Raw genomic sequence first — 17,773 nt, 5'->3', positions numbered from 1 at the left:
ATGGATTCTCCCTATCAGATATCCATATAGTCTTGATGAAGAAGGTTTATATAAAGCTCCTGGCATTCAGAAAGATGCTGAGACAGATGCCATGGAACAGAGCCAAGAAGCTCTAGCTGATGACAAGATTACTGCTTCAGTCGAAATTAATTTGGTTTCAATGGAAGGCAAGAAAGACAACATTTTGGATAATGATGCTGTTGATGAGTCTGAAACAATGCCTTTGCCATGTGTTTCTAGCAGAGAGGTGTGTCCAATGTGCATTTGTTTGATCAGATTTTGTTCACAATCTCATTGGCATTATCAGAAGAAGCACACTGTCATTTGGAAAGTTGCAGCAACTTGTACAGACAGGACAACTGTCAAGGCTAAAACAGAAGAAGCTTCTGTTATGCACATTTAATTTGTTAGTTATTTCACAATGATTATAGGTTATGCATAATTGTATTCTGGACTTGACCTTATCCAAAATCAAGTTCACTGTGTACCTGACTAGGAATACTATTTTGTATTATGTAAACAAATAATACATAGTTAATATTACTCAATAAATATGGGTTAAATATTAGGCTCATTATCAACAAGGTAAACATGTTTATTTGGGTCTGGGTCTATGATATTGGAATTCCCCAATAAAGAACCTGTTGTACCCAATGTTTCCATGTTCTTTATAAACTATATTAACACATTTTATCTGTTTATAACTTAAAAATTTTACAAATGAACTCTGGACATAAATCCTGACTCTACTTTTGTGTCTTAGTTTTTTTATTTAATCTTTCTACTTGAACAATTCATTCTTGCAATAACATCAGAAGCAAAATCATTTATATTGTTGCGTTTTTTTTATTATTTGAGTGTAAATACTTATTCAAACTATTATTCTATGGAATTATAATGTACTCAATAATATTCTTGGACAGAAACATTAATTTGGAACTATAGTGGATTCAGTCAAGGACATCAGGGATTATATAATTGTGATTAAATGGAAGACAGTCAGCACATCATAACACTTTAGTTCACTGTTAAATTATTACATTCAAGACTACAGTCACCTCAACACCTTCAGTGCTGGATTTTAATTCAAAGATCACTGGAATTTAAACAGAACTTTATTCACTAAGACTAGTGATAGAATGTTTTGGACTCTTTGGGATTTAATTCACAATACTCTAAATTCATTTTAAATTTTCACAGTTTTTTAGGGAAATAAATTATTTGTTGAATTGGACACAGTATGGTTTCGCTTTGGGGTGGGATGAAAAGGCATAAATATACAATAGAAATGCCACTACCACAAATCTGATTTTTGTCCTCCAATACAGGTATGCAAAAAAGGATGAAAAAAAGATGAAGTTAATTTTATGTGGCCTACCTCTTTTATCTTTCGTCCCTGTCGTCCAATCACAGCACCTGCTGACTTTCTTGGAATCTTCATCTCTATTAAAGTGTGCCTTGAGGTCATTACCTTTTGACCTTCGCCTTCTTCATTCTCTTCTGAAAGCAGAGTATATACCTGATTTCAACAACTGTAATATCAAAAAACATATTAAATTTCTGGACATGAAAAAGTGTTGATTTAAGGCTTTATCTATCATATTAATTAAAAATATAAACTGAATTAAACTGCAAATTACACAGACCCTGACCTGCATGCATGATGGTCCAATTTCTGTTTCTTTTACTGATTAGTCCTAGCAAACTGATCTGCCAGAGCTGGGTCTGTGCTGTTTGAAGCTGGATAAGATTTATAAGGGAGTACATTTGGTGGAACCCTGATATAGCACAAAACTGTTTACGTACCATACTGTACTACTGATGAACAAGTCAGCTGCAGAAAATGGTGTATACCGCCTCCCCCCAACAAATGTGGGGAGGATAGAAGTGGGTGGAAATCTATGGACTTCCATCATGCAGCTATCAATTTGTTAAACAAGTACTTAAAACAGTTATTACATATTTAATATTTATTTTTATGTACCTGAAATCTGCAACATAAGGATAAATAGTTGAGTATGTGTACTCACCTATTAAATCTGTCTTCATCCAAGACATCAATTCCATCAAAAATGTGCATAAAGAAGCCAAATTTCTGTACTAAAAAAGATATTTGCTAGGTCCACTAAAATCCTGACATTTAATTTCTTGCTAATACATTCACACAAACAGGTGTTTTTTTCCTGCAACAGTCATCTTTACTGGAAATGTCCAAAGTTTCCAATTTCTAAAAAGAAACTTGTATTTAGGCTTGAAAAAAGTACATGTACTTGTGCTGAAAATTCATACAGAAGGTCAAAGGTACTGACCTGTAATGCTCTTGTGTTGAATTTCAACAGGTGTGTGTACATATAAATGGACTGGACCTAGTTTGGGAGTAAACCATTTGACTGTGTGGGTTCAGAGTGAGTTCTTTAAAAAATGTTGATTCATTCTCTAAATTAGGACAGGAAAAAAATAAAAACAAATAAAATAAACTATGTATTCCTTGAAACCTTTGTTTTATAACCATGGCTTTACTTTGCTGCATAGCAAAAAGTAGGGAGTATTATGTATGGTTCCACTCCTAACACTTAAATGGTTTGTTCCAGTGTTAACACTGGAAGGGCAGTTTTCTTTCTATATGTGAATTATCAGAAGCTGGAAAATAAAAAGAGTTAAGATGAAAGAGGGAGGGGATTGTTTTATGTGTGTGGCAATGATTAAAACTGCTAAAAAAGCAAGTCTATAAACTTGTTTCAGTGGGTATGTAAAACCACTGATTGGGCTGGCATCGATAATCTGTTTTATCTTAAAATAGTATGTAAATAAACTGATTTATAAATTCAGATAGGAAACCTTTTTAGACCACCACATGGTTTGGTTGACTTGTGAACACTAAATTTCAAAGCAAATTGCTTTTGTTTAACTCAGGACTTAATCCTGCAAGTGGCTTCAAACTTCTTTTGAACAGTAAAAAGATTATGTTTCTGTATATCATTATCCATTGTAAATACCCACTAATTAACAATATGACCCCTATTTGCTTGAATGATTACAGCAACACTAATTGTTAAGGTGCAAAGGGGTCATTTTTATAGGAAATGCAGAACAGCATTCACTGATCAGCTGTGATGACTGATAACACCACAAAGCCATGTGTGTATGTTGGCAGCTTTTGTCACATGTTCTTTTTACTTTTTTTTAATAATCCTTGTGTTATGTATATTTGATTTAATTATATCTGATTTAATATATATATTTATTTCAATTTAATTGTTTGTCAGTTTTAAATTTTTTTTATATTTTTCATTACATGATATTGTAATGTAAATGTATTCACTAGAAATTATATTTTTTTCAGAAAATAGTTTGACCTTGACTGTTAGTTTATAAACACTAGGTGTTGATCTAAATCCTGACCTTGTTTCAAATTTGTAGCATCCACATAAACAAGTTCTATTTTATTTTAAAATGATTGGTTGTTGTTGAGGTCAAGATGGGACTTCAGGTTTAAGATGTAAACAATTTTTTTAATTTTTTATTTCTTACAGTAAAATGATTGGTTTTCGTCAGGGACACTGGGTAGACATGATCTTTAACAAGTACTTAGCTTCTATAAACTTCCAGAAGATGATCACATGACCCCTTGTTTAAATTTTAGGATACGATATAACCTCTGTTTTGGAGAGTTATTCTCAGTAGAAGCTGGGCTGTTAACTGGAAGTTATATGTTGTGCTGTTTGGAGTTATTTCAAATTACTTGGTTTGGAGTTATTTCAAATTACTTGGATTCAAAAGAATTAATCCTGTTATTTTTCTGGAAAATATGTGTGCTCATGTAAAACTGTTGAAAAAAGACAGGCTTTTTAATAAAAATTTATTCAGTTATCAAAAACTGGAGTGATAATTTTTGTTTCTACAAGGAACTGTAGAATTCAACACTTCAGATTTCACCATATGTCATCGTCTTCCATCTTGGATTCTTCGTTGGGATTCGAACTTGAAATCAGTAGAACATTTTGTTATTAGGACTACTAAAATTTTAAATGTGGATTATTCTTGGATTATTTTTGGATTTGATTCTATAAAACCGTAAGTTCATACTATTTCACTTTTACAGAATTTTTCCAGGGAACAAATAATCATATTTTTTTCAAAGTTTGTTGTTTTCACTCCTTCTTGTGTTACTGTTTATTTGAGCCTAAACACGTGACATAAGACTTATTTTTATGATTTAAAAGAATATGCAGTGTGCACATGCATAATTATCTGCCAGAATATCAAGTAATTCTACATTTTTATGCTATTTATATGTAAATAATTCCTCACAATAACTGCTTCTGATACAAGAAATTTAAATCCAAACTCTAAAAATTCTAGAAGCTCTATTTGTACAGCTAGATACACATTGTAAATATCCTTGCTGTCATTAAATCTTTAGCACATTATAACAATAAATTTACTATTGTGTAACCATAATTGTCCTATTGTGTAACAATAAACTTCCTATTGTGTAACCATAATTGTCCAATTGTGTAACCATAATTGTCCTATTGTGTAACAATAAACTTCCTATTGTGTAACCATAATTGTTCTATTGTGTAACAATAACTTCCTATTGTGTAACCATAATTGTCCTATTGTGTAACAATAAACTTCCTATTGTGTAGCCATAATTGTCCTAATGTGTAACAATAAACTTTCTATTGTGTAACCATAATTGTCCTATTGTGTAACAATAAACTTCCTATTGTGTAGCAATAAATTTCCTGTGTCTCCAATTGCCAATGCATTCTTATACTACTATATTTTCATTGTCTACTTTTGATTTTGGCCTCATCGTCATTTAAAACGTGTGTGTATGCATACGTACATACCTATGTCTGTATGTATGTACGTTTACTGGCACCTGCACATTAATGGCCAATTAAATTGAAGAAAATAATGTAAACATTAAGGACTAAAAGATAAACGGTAATGATGTTATAATTATGTTGTTGTTGATTGAATGGTTTACAACACAGCAAAACAAGGTAGATTATTTAGTACCAAGATATTGACTTTCTCAAGGATGCACCACCGTATCCAACAATGGCTGATGAGAGGGAAAGATTAGTCACAAGTCAACACAGTTCTTTTTAAATTCTATAAAATGTATTTTAAAAATGCAAAATGTAACGGCAACAAAATATAAAATCCTTAAAATATATGGCCAAACTTTTCTATATAAACCACATTTTACCAAGATTTTCTCTGGCAGTAAATGGTCAAGAAAGTTCTTTACTGAGTTCATATTTTTTTAAAAACTTCTCTCGCCTGCAAAATTACCTTCTTCATCACTCTTCAACAGCCAATAAAGCAGGAAGGCAGTGGTTGGCAAAGCAACTGCAAGTAGTAAAATCTTGCTTGTTTTTTTGAGTTCCAACATCTTTAATATGGCTGTAAAAAGATCAACATTTCAATCTATGTTCAGCTGTGTACAAGTACAAATGAATATGTATACCATATACATCTGCTTACAAGTCCAAATGTAAATTGCACAGACCCTGATCTGCAGGCACACCATGCAAATGCAGATCTGGGTCTATGCAGTTTGTCAGGAGTAATCAGTATAACAAATAACATAGATCCTGATGGCAGATCAGGGTCATTGTTGTTTGCAATTTGAATTGACTTATAAACAAGTACAGATGGCATCTAACAAAAAATGAATGTTACCACTCATTATAATATGACTAAAGATATAATGGAGTGCCACCATGGATCCTATAGCCAAACTTCAACCAATGTACTTGAACTGGTGTATGAAATATATGACAATATGAACTGAAAGAAAACAACCTGAAGCATTATAATATCTTCATTTACTTTGTAAAGTATTATCATATAAATTTTGATAATTTTTACTACTCCATGGTGTCGCACATAGTTACATGTACTTGGTTGTTGCTATACCAAGGTATGGTACATAGTTACATGGTGGTTGCTATACTATTCTATGGTACAGTTACTTTGGTTGTTGCTATAACAAGGTATGGTACATAGTTACTTGGTTGTTGCTATACTATGGTATGGTACAGTTACTTTGGTTGTTGGTTGCTATACTATAGTATGGTACAGTTACTTTGGTTGTTGCTATAACAAGGTATGGTAAATAGTTACATGGTGGTTGCTATACTATGGTATGATACATAGTTATGTGGCTGTTGCTATACCATGGTTATGTAAATTACATTGGTCTTGCAATGTGGTGGTTACTATACCATGGTTAATTACACTGCACTGGTCTCACTATGTGGTGGTTCAGTACATAAAGGGGAATAGCTGGGTTTTGAAATTTTAATTTGAAATCATGATTGTGAAAAAATTCAGAGTGAACAAAAGTGTTCCAATGCCATAAACATGGTTTTACCCTTATGGTAAATTTATGGATAGTCAGTGTCAATACACTTAAATCTTGGGGCAACAATTCACTAGCCTAACACCCTGGACAACTAAACATTGTTGTTGGACAAGTATAATTTCATGTAACCAGTCAAATAAAAAAGACTGGGTTTAAGGATCATGAACTTAGTGGGGGAACATCGGAACTATAATATGTTTAAGTTTATCGTACCAATGCAACAGCAATTAGTAGCTCAGTAAGGAAGTATAATGCATGCACAATTCTGGTGACAAATTGGAGAAACATTGACAAGTAACTCATTATATTACTAAAATATGTGCAGATCATCTGCATTCTGTATGCAAATTTACTTCCTACAAATAAGACAAGAGGTTTAAAGTACACATAAGAATAATTAAAGGGGTCTGTCGGCATGTTTTAATTCACACATTTTAAACTGTTATGCTTTTTAACATTTAAATATGCAAAGAACTCTATCATCTGAAGGAAAAGGTAAAGTTTACACATGAATTTTATACATTGCCACATTTGTCTCATAAACAAAATCCAGTCTAGATCTGGTTTTGTGGGGTTCAAAGCCATTTATTAACACAGTGGCCAGTATATCTGGTGGAGGAAGAACCTGGGAAGAACTACCAGTCCAAAGGAAGCTATTGGCAACCTTTCTCACATACCCACTTTTGGTTAAACTGAGACTTTAATCCACACAGCCAGGGAAGCCATGTGATTGATCTCTAATTGCAATCACCTTACACCAGTAGGCCAGCCAGGTCCAATCAAGAAAAGAAAAAAATCACAAAATAAAAAATTCTCCCTGAACAAATTTATCATTCACTTATTTAAAAATACACTGTTTAAGATAAGAAATTCTAGCAAATATCCATATATTGCAAAGTCCATTTTTAAACACACAAAAAACAAATAATTTGTAACCTGGACACTATGTTTTGTATACTTCAATCAAAACATAACAATTCCATATGATTTAGTGTTTCTTCAAATCATAATGAAATAAACACTGTGAAAGAAAACTTACATATAAAAAATTAATTTATTACACTATGTTCAAAACTCTTAAAAGTCCTTGATCAAACTTACACAATGATTCACTCCCTTTCTGCTCAATAAGCAAAAATTTGCAAATATATAATAAATATTGTTTTAAATATTATCAAGGTCTTTTAATACTAAATAATTGATCGTTAATGATTTTCAACTCATCCCATATTAATATTTGTGATCTTTACAATAGTTATCTTAATAATTCATAACTTCATAATTTAACTTTAACTTTTTCTGTCTATTATTTTCACAATACTTCACTTAAATAATACACACAGAAATAAAACATAATCTGTCAAATACAGTTCTTTGTTTCATATATAAAAAAGCTGTACAAATGTCATTTCATCCAAGTTACAATATACAAAATAAAAAGCAAAAATGAACTTCAATATAATGGATACATAGCTGCCCGAAACCGAATACCAAACATTACCAGATAATTAATGTTGTTGCCTTTCGTAGCCTCAGTGTTGTTTATTTTTAAGCCCTAGTGAGTTTAGGTAAATACAGGATGTCAAAAATGTACATATTCATTTGAAGGTAATTTAGCAGCTTTTTTTATCTCAGGATATTTTATTGCAGATTACAGAAACATTCCAAAGAAAACAAATACAATGACATCCCATAACACTTGAATCAATCCATATTCATCAATTTCCATTTGCAGCAAGATAAACTCCTGCAATGCAACAAAATTACAAGCTGCTACAAAAATGACATTATCCTCTTTCATCAATCAGGTTACACAATAATGATGTTTTTCTTGAAGTACTAAAGAAAAATTTCCTTTTGAAACTGGCAGCTATAACAACAGCCATAATCTTAAATACATAATAACAACAGCCATAATCTTAAATACATAATAATAACAACAGTATCCTTCTTATTTCCTAAGCACAAACAATAAACTGAGAATGATCAATACTGATAACTGAAAAAAGACCTGTCATGTGCACCACATTACTTACAACAATACAATAAAATCATATTTGGCTAAATTTATCAAACCACCACAAGACATTTACGTTGGCCCCCCTTCATGAACGTCCTCCTAACCAGCGACCACCCACTTTATGGCCATAATCCCTTGGCACCAATGAGATTGTGTTCAAAAGTAACCCTCATGATATGGAACCCCTCGAGCATGATTAGCGGTCAGAATATATATTTATTTCATAAGGTAAGTAATCTGATTATCTTTACAGATGTCTGTTTCCCGATGTCAGGGTTTTGTTATTGAAAGAAACACTGGCTAAAGTACATCTACCACTAAAGTAAATATTATATCATGATCTAACAAAACCAATGTTGTCTTAGAGTTTTGGGCTTGATACAGTGGTCGAGTTCTTCTCCTTGATGATTATGACCGGACATAACTGTCAAGAACATAACACGGTCAACATAGGATAAATATGCATTTTGTGGATTAACACAGACAGAAACTGGGTACCAAAGACCAACAAGATATGTGACAGCACCTGTATTTCTTCCATTATAAATGAGGCATTTCATTTACCCTACAAAAGTTTCATCTGTATAATTAAATTGCAGCACTGTTCAATTAGCAACATAGGAATATACTGTCACAAATCTTTAACATGTCATCATATAAACAGAGATTACTTTAGAAGAAAAGGTAAACGTTACTAGACTCTATGACAATGGGGAGAGTTCAAGAGTTCTGGCTAAAATATTTTATGTTGGAAATACTCGAATAAACATCTTAACAGATAAGGAAAATATTCTGCAGCAGTGGGAAAATGGAGTAAATGGAAAGATAATGATCCTAAATGCCAAGCAAATTATGATGTTTTTTAATGACTCGCAATGCGCATACCAACAATACATGCTTAAGGACAGGGATGAAACGATTCATCGATATATTGATGCATCGATACTTTTGCTGTAACTATAAAAATATTGATACAAGGGATGTAGAATTGATTAAAAAAAAACAATTCTTACAGACAGTATGCAATCTATTTTAGTCTTCAGCAGTCATAATAGTTATTATTAGTTTGCCTTGGTATTCTATAAATTTAGGATTCATCTAAAACAGTATTTGCAGTCACAGGTACTCATTTGTATTAGCAACAATGAAAATGACTATTGAGAATACTTTCTCACCATCTAGAAATTAACATAAAGTAACATGGTTCTAAATCTGCTCCCCCATGCTAATTATCTTAACCCAGCAGCATTCCAAATGTGTTCCACATGTATAATGAAGTACTTTTCACATTAAAAACCACTTTAACGCGAAGTTTCTACACTGAATTGTATCTTGTCAACTTTGTCCAACTTGAAAGCTACACTACTTGCATGTCATGTTTTTAATGTTATTAAGCATATCGGATTATAAGAACTGGGAAAGTATTAATGGAAATACCAGTTAGTGATTTTCAGTCCAAAAATGGTATTGAATACGAGTTGGATATACATGTTAAATGGACAAAAAAAGATGGCATGATGGTCAGTCTCCCTTTCAGTGGTTTTCGAAATTAAATGTAGAAAGGGCAGAATATAGAGCCTAATTAAAGATTCAAGAAAGTAAGTTTATGTTAGTGAAAAATCCTATTTTGGAGCAGATGTACCCAAAAAAAAATATCTGTAAGCTCTGGAAAATTGTACATAACATTTTAAAAAAAATAACATTATAGAATTATAGGACTGGGCATTGTCAATAATTTTCTTTCTTCAACAAAAACAAGTACCTGTTGTTACACCTGTTTTTTGCATCCGCATGAAGTACAATGTGATTTATTTTGTTGGTATCAATCCTCATTCCCATACCCAGATTAGATGAGATTTTCTTTGCATGAGGAAATTGCATTATTTCTTCTATACTGAAGATAACATTGCAATGTCTTCCAAATTTAATTGAAATTGGTGATAAGATATTTTCATATCATTCATGCCTGATGGCTAAAGTTAGGTAAATGGATCTGGCATTAAATCGCCTAGTCTGTTTGAACGTATTTTTGCTGTCTGGTCATTGACGAGAATTGCATATTTATATGGAAACACAACCAGTAAGTAAAAATAAATAAAAGATCACTGCCTACCTTCCAAGGATGTAATGACCAGCAAGTTCATATGTATATCGATATTTATCATATTGCAGGCTATGTATGATGAATGATATTGATATGCAACACATGTCACCCCTACTTAAGAATAAGATTTATTAATGATAACTTGAAATAAGTCTGTTCTTAAGACAAAAAGAAATTTAAACTAATGTTACTTTTAAATGAATATATTAAATGCTATAAAGTTATATGTAGCTTTCTTACTACATACACATACATATTTCTGATAAATATAGTCCCCTACTGGAAGACCAGCCATCTTATATGGCCACTTTCCTGTTGCAGAAGGGGTGCCAATATAAGAGGGGGACCACTGTACTGCCATAGATATAAAAAAAAACAGGTATGTGATATTCTAACATTTGCGTAACATGGTCATTTAGTATTTTTGGTCTAGCAACAGGTATCATATAAATTCAGTTCTTAATTTAGAATGGTCAAAATAAAAAAAAATTCTAATAGAAATGCTGGCGAAATATTTAAGAGTCATGCATTAACTGGTTTCGTGATGTTAACAACTGTCTCTTAATATGGGCCCAATGCTCACAATAATAAATCTTATAGACTTGTGTGAAGCATTTGACCAGGTTGACGGGAGGGTAGGCGAGTACTATAACCAAATAATATTCAACATAGTCGAGATATTAATGGGATTAAATTAATTCTACTCAAGTTCATAAGAACTACTGTTTTTAAAGTCAGTGTCGAACTAAGTTATTTGTTTGGTAACGGGCACCGTGAGCTAACGACTTCAAATTGTGTGCATCGAAAATAGATTAAACTATTGTGCAGAAGCGAAACTTCATCAGCAACTAAAGTTCTTGTACAAACATTTTAAAGTCGATATGAAAATAAATTTACTTTAATTGAGCGTGTGCAATGTTGCGGATAACGTGTCATGACATCCAGAGTTGCAACGAAATATTAACGTATTTAATTTGACTTGGATGTACATCAATCGTGTGCTGCAACATACGGGCATCGACGGCTTCGGATAATTCTTAAACCTAAGTAGGGGTTCGGTCTGGTCTTGTTGATTGGGTCCATATTACGCGCTGATGTGGACCATGCGAAGTATTATTAGGTTTCGTCTTAGATGTAAATGTGGCATTTACAATTGCTTCAGATATGATATTTTTTAATTATCTCTCGGGTATACTGAGCTGTTCATAACTGCATTTTAAAGAAACAAAACACATTTTACCTTGCATTGCCAATTGAATAGTGAAATATTTTCAAAGCAACTCATCTTTGTGCAAAAGTAAAAATTTTACTTTAGTTAATTGAAAATTAATATATTTAATAACACACAAGAAAAATACTGTGAAAACAGGGCCGACGTAGGATCTTATTTGTTCAATATATTGACCTGATTATGTTCATTCTCATTGGACCCTTTGGGTCCCTGACACTCATCACGGACTCTACCCCCACCTCCACCCCATGACTTATGTTTTAGCTTGTATGCGACCCATGTATGTTTAGTAATTTAATTATCGTCGATGTTTCTTACTTGTGCTCGTAATTGTTGGTGATTTTCCAGCTCTGCCAGCACAATCTCAAACTCAGCCGCACTGATTATTGTTTCCTCGATAGCCACTGAATATAGTTTACTGATCTTAATGAGACTGTTTTGTGGTCTGCCAACAATTCTGAATAGAAGCGTACTCGGGAATGCAGTCGCATTGAAATTACTTTGCTAACGCCACCAGAGACACTTGTTACTCTCGATATAGCCCCGACGATAATTTCGATTGGTGCACGTACAATGGTTGATGTTGCCGCGATTCTATTCAAACCAATACCAACAGTCGTTGCAGCAGCAAGGCCGCATATAGCATCTACGACAAACACGCGCGCTTATATTTTATGATCAGCGCGGTTCTCTCGGTAATTTCATATCTCAGCAGTTGTTTCGCTGCGATTAATTTTTCATGTCGGTACGACTGACTGTCCATCATATTTGTTTATTTAAAAAAAATATTAATAATATAATCACGTATTTTTTATTGTACAACAGGCATAACCTATCCGGTCTCATCAAAACGCACATTCGCAATACGCACATGCATTGCTAGCCAAACGAACAGGACCTTGAGTTTTTACACGCACAACTGTCGTACAATTATTATTTTTTTTATAAAAAGAACCTCTGCCTCGGGAACTTGGTTGTTGTGCGTTCTAATGGCATATCGCCCCCCCCCCCCCTTCAAAAATACGCTGATTGCCCAAGCACTTTTAAATCTAATGACCGTCTTTGCACAATAACTGTTACCTAAGCAAGTGTGTCTTTGTTGAATAATAGTCAACCAGGTTTGTCTTTTGCTAGCCGGATTAATATTGGTTTAAAAGAATCAACGGGAAACGTAACCGGAGTGCATAAATTAGTAAATGCTATTTCGCCAATGTAGAAATAATGCTGGAGAGATTTTTCATCTGGTGCTGCAGTTAACGCTTCGGCTATTTCACGCTCACGTGCGTCGATTCCAAGCTGGCCTCGAGTTGTTAGTGGATCAGTGGTTCCAACAAGCAATTTCTACTTGACCCGTAACAAAATTATATCACAATTCAAAGGAGGGTTTGGGAACATCACTCTGAAGCAGATATTCCTCGACAAGTGAAGCAAAATTGTTAAAGATGTTAACATCCACTGCCAACTGATCTTAAATATAAAGATAGATCCATCAGGAAAAATGTTGGGTGCTTCAGACTGAATTTTGTCTCCGGTGACAAACGATGATGAAGAGCCAGCTGTGTAAGTTTCCATGTTAATAGTGCTTGGCCTTCTAATTACAGGTACATTACAGGTATTACAGCTACAAAATCGAGGTCAAAATGCCCTTATTATTTATCAATGTTCCCGTTCGACCCTAAGCGCCTTTAGTTCCGGTTAGGATAAACAAGTATGTTTCGGAGTCGAGCACCTTTAAAACGTAACCTTTAGGTTGATCAAAGCTTGTTTCATGAGGAGGAGCTAAAATAAGTTCACCGGTTACTAAGGCTACGTCAAATCTGTCTTATCCTTCTTTAATTAATATTTCTATAAATGTAAAAATAATATATCTCCATGATTATGTTCCTTGACATTACTTCTTGTGGTGATGCTGACGCGTTAGCGATTTGCTCATCCGCATATCGTTTTGTTTTAGCATTAGTATTATCAACATACCCACTGATAGAAGCAACCGACACACCAGAATCTCTGATTCCGCCTTTTTCCCGTGATCTCACCCATGCTATTTGCAACAGTGCCTTTCAACTTGGCAATAGAAACTTGAATGTTAACATTAGACGCTTTAAGTTTACCAGTTTGATCTTCAAAACTCAATAGCTCACCTGGATCGATACCAAAAACAATAAAACTCATTTAAATCCACTTTGGTGCAAATCGGCTCAGATCTACATTAGCATTATGTCGGCAAGTTATTTTAAGTCTTGCACTCAAAATATGTTTATCTTCGGGAATATCGTTTGGACAACCCAAAATTTTTTCTCAACGACGATTGTTCAATATTAACTTAATATTGCGGAGATTAATTGGCGATTAACGAGTCCTTGTCAGTCAACACCGACATTTTTTGTCTTACCTCATCATTGATTGGGGTAATGTCGTACGCCCAAGTAAGAAGTTATACAATACCCCCAATGTGATCCATGATCTGATGAAAACAAATGTGTTGTTCGTGGGCAGATCACCAAACTGTTGTGACCGGATGTTAGGACAGCTGTAACACACATGCAGCGATCTCAAGTATGCTTGATTCACTAGCGGTCACATGTGTACAAAAGGTCACAATGAATTATCGTTTCATTGATGAGATTGTGATCATCGTGGTAACGCTTTGGGTTGTATTTAACAAAATGTTACATGGAAGTACATATTTCATGCAAAACACAAAGTGTCTTCCCACGCATCGTCTCAGTTGTTTCAGAACACATCATCAGTGAATTAAATTTGTTCGTCGTATACATCATGAATATCTTCAACAAGTTCATGCATCATGATATGTGTCTTTGTAAATGATGTCACTGGTGAGCAATCGCTGACAAATCGATGAGACCTCATTGATGACTTCAGGAGGATTGTTTCCCACATGAACTGATCCTACAAGTGCTTCCAGTTGATCAGCAACGTTGTTAGTGTCACACAGTCCACCAAGGCATTTTCTTTCTTTACTTCGTCTGTCTATCCAGTTATACATGTCTTTTTCTTGCCCGCGTCTCGTTTTTACTTGCTCCTTAGCCCATTTGAATTTTTATTCCAATGCAGGCGTGGATGAAGGTACAGTTGCTACATGTCTTTGACGCAGTCGTTGTTGCCTTTGTTCTTCATCCGGTGAGGGTGTAAAAGGCCTTTCTCTGGGTTGTCGCATTGATACAGTTTTCGTTCGAACATTTCCTTTTTGGTTTTACGACTGCACACTGTCCAAGACGTTTATATTTTTCATTACATTTTTCTAGTTCATGCCACCTTTTTAATTGTTCGTATTCCCACCTTTTTATTTGCTCAGTGTGGTTCTTTTAGCGACAGATAGGCATGATTTTAGTGAAAACAGTAAGACCATCTATTGAGGAGATTAATGCATGCAATAGCTCTAAGATATTGTTATAGCCACTTGTTAAATTGTTCTTGAAGTTGACGTTCTTCCTTTTGCATACGCTGTTCCTCTTCCTTTTTGAAATATTCAGTGCCGGAATAGGGTTGCTCACGAGGTTGCATCACTGATTGAGTTGTCTCTCGCCTTCCCATAAAGTCGTGGATGCAAACGCAGCGGAGATACCTCGGCTGCATTAACAATGTTACCGGGAACACCATGGCGTAAATATCCTGGTGAAAAACACCTTCCTGTATACAATAGTGGGGTCCTTGTGCATGACTTGATTCTAAAAACCAACCAAAGACTGGTGAAGCACCTATCAACCGCATTGATGCTGAATGTTACCGGCCTGATTTTGCTTATAAAGCGTCAAATGATATCCTCTGACGTCAACACGCCGACGTGGTTCTCATCCATGACTTACATGAGGTTAATCCAACATTGGGAGAATGAACCACAAGATGGGTCTTTAAAGGAGGTATGAATGCCAATATTGCATTTGGAGGCAAAGCCTCTCATGGACAAAGTCTACTACGTAAAAGCAAATTATACAAACAATCAACAGACACGAAAAGCTGGACATTATCCAAAATATACTATAGCCCGAGAGGGTACTGGAGCGATGAAGCCGCCGAAGAAATGTTAGCCAGTACAGAAAAGTTTATTCATGGGATTGCTCAAACATGGCTGGCCAAACAAGCGCTGTGGCAAATTTACTTACCGGTAACAAGAAAAATTGAATGTGCTTGGTTCGATATCCAAACACTAAATGTGGTCCATCAGTCTGATTTGTTGTTTCTTTCACATGATCGTGTCTATGATATACACTGGAGTTTACGCATCTACAAGTACGAGTTAACCATTGTCTATGTAGGCAGCAGAGACGAAGAAGCGTAGCCGTTGACATCTAAAGATTCTACAAGTGTCACATATGCAATCGGACACATTTATGCACTCGGGCCACTCAGATGACCACAATTGTTACAAATGACTCATAGCAAAGAATTTCTCGGATCTGTTGTTGCTCTGTTAACCAGATACCGTGCGCAAGTTATTCGGTCAACAGTACATGCATGAATTGCAAATGAGGTTAGAGCGGTCTCAGCAATGGGAAACACATCTTCCATTAGTCAAAGCAGCATTCAACAATGAAGTCACACGTATGACAGTACTAAAACCAGCCAATACGATGATCAAATGAGTAAGTGGTCATTCCAATGGGGAGTATCTATCACTTGGTATCAAGTGGAGACAGTCTCACTTTGGTGTATCGGTATACACCCATGCAGTGGTTCTGGCATTGTACGTATTTGTTGTGCGTACAAACTCACTTTGATCTCGAAGACACTCTACGAACAGTTAGTGTTTGAGATCTTGCTGCACCAACACCCGAGGAACACCTTTAGCCTTTTGTTTATGTCGGAGCTACTGATCATAATCGGGGGCCCCGAGTGGTCTAAAGGGCTCATCGTTACGGATCACTGCCATGTCTGTGTGGGTTCGAGTCTCGGGCTCGGCTAATGTGGGTATGTGAGAAAGCTTGCTGGTAGGTTTTCGTGGGTCGGGTGTTCTTTCCAGGGTTTTCCCGGATTCTTCCTCCACCATTAATACTGGCCGCCATGTATAGCCTATCTTGTGCTGAAAAATGGCGCTAAACCACATTACAACAACAACAACTGATCATAATCGAGTACATTTTGTGTCGCATGTCAACACACTCTTTCAATTAGTTTAACCGAACATTCATCTTTGAATCGCAAACAACGTTTCTATTGACGTTACTAAACGGATACTCGCTGATATTTCGGATACTCGCTGATATTTCGGATACTCGCTGATATCGTTGACTACACTTTTTTGTGCCATGCCCGAGTACACGTCATGAGTGATGTGCTTCAGCAACGAGTCAATGTCGGTGTACCGCATCTTGACCCGATCAGCGATGTGCCTTCAAAGTTTGTCTTGTTTACTATCATGGACAATATGTACGCAAATTCATGGTTTTCCCCAAGCACGATTCTGTTCATGAGCTTGAAAAATCATAAGATTTGGTACAAATGAGGGTATTTGGCCGGATTCTTCAACGATCCCGCACTGACCCCCAAAAATATTTGTTTAATTAGCCTGATCTTAGATATCTTCATCATTACAGCTAGAACAAATCTCACATCAAATATTTCACTCTCTGCAGACTCAATAGGCGAGTTATTTCTCCTTGTGGGTGTAATCTTTGTTGCACACTATTCTGCAGATTCTTTTTATTTTTACTTCACGTAGATCAACCCAAGTTTATTTTGGTTCTTATATTTTAATTTGCCATGTTTGTTATTTTTTATATTTGTCTAAATACACTGCCATTGAAATAGATGAAGTCGTACAGAGCAAGAACACAATACAGTGAGAATTTCATAAAGGACAATGGACTTGTGTTTAAACCGGGAGAGGGAACGTGAAACTGATAATTCCTTGATACCTAAACGGCAGGAATTTCCGTACGAACGGTTGGACAGAAACAAGAAAATATATGAGAAGGCTAATTCGTTCGGACAGAAGGAGAGGTAGGCTGATCTTGTCGTCTCCATCTTGAATGCCATTGGCCTTTCTTACCAGGAAAGGCTTGGAGGAAAAAT

General features: G+C 35.0%; 1 protein-coding gene across 4 annotated transcripts in view; it reads right to left on the bottom strand.

Annotated features, from left to right (window-relative positions):
* Positions 1 to 11,532, bottom strand: part of LOC149790581 (tudor and KH domain-containing protein-like) — a 63,369-nt gene extending 51,837 nt beyond the window's left edge. For 3 of the 4 annotated variants that reach the window (XR_016423881.1, XM_089972676.1, XM_089972675.1), the window contains exons 1-3: positions 11,407 to 11,532; positions 5,311 to 5,421; positions 1,379 to 1,500 (exon numbers count right to left, since the gene is read on the bottom strand). Coding sequence is in view for 3 of the 4 variants with exons in the window: in XM_089972676.1 (XP_089828802.1) it covers positions 1,379 to 1,500; positions 5,311 to 5,410 (222 nt within the window). In the remaining variant the exon portion in view is untranslated. The remainder of the gene's footprint in view (positions 1 to 1,378; positions 1,501 to 5,310; positions 5,422 to 11,406) is intronic. The other variant, XM_089972677.1, reaches the window with a different exon arrangement.
* Positions 11,533 to 17,773: the final 6,241 nt, after the last annotated feature.

The sequence above is a fragment of the Sinohyriopsis cumingii genome, chromosome 10 (assembly GCF_028554795.1).
Source record: "Sinohyriopsis cumingii isolate HCF-2022 chromosome 10, ASM2855479v2, whole genome shotgun sequence".
NCBI lineage: Eukaryota > Metazoa > Mollusca > Bivalvia > Unionida > Unionidae > Sinohyriopsis > Sinohyriopsis cumingii.
Note: the sequence above shows the minus strand (reverse complement) of the source record. Positions and strands in the feature narration are given on the sequence as shown.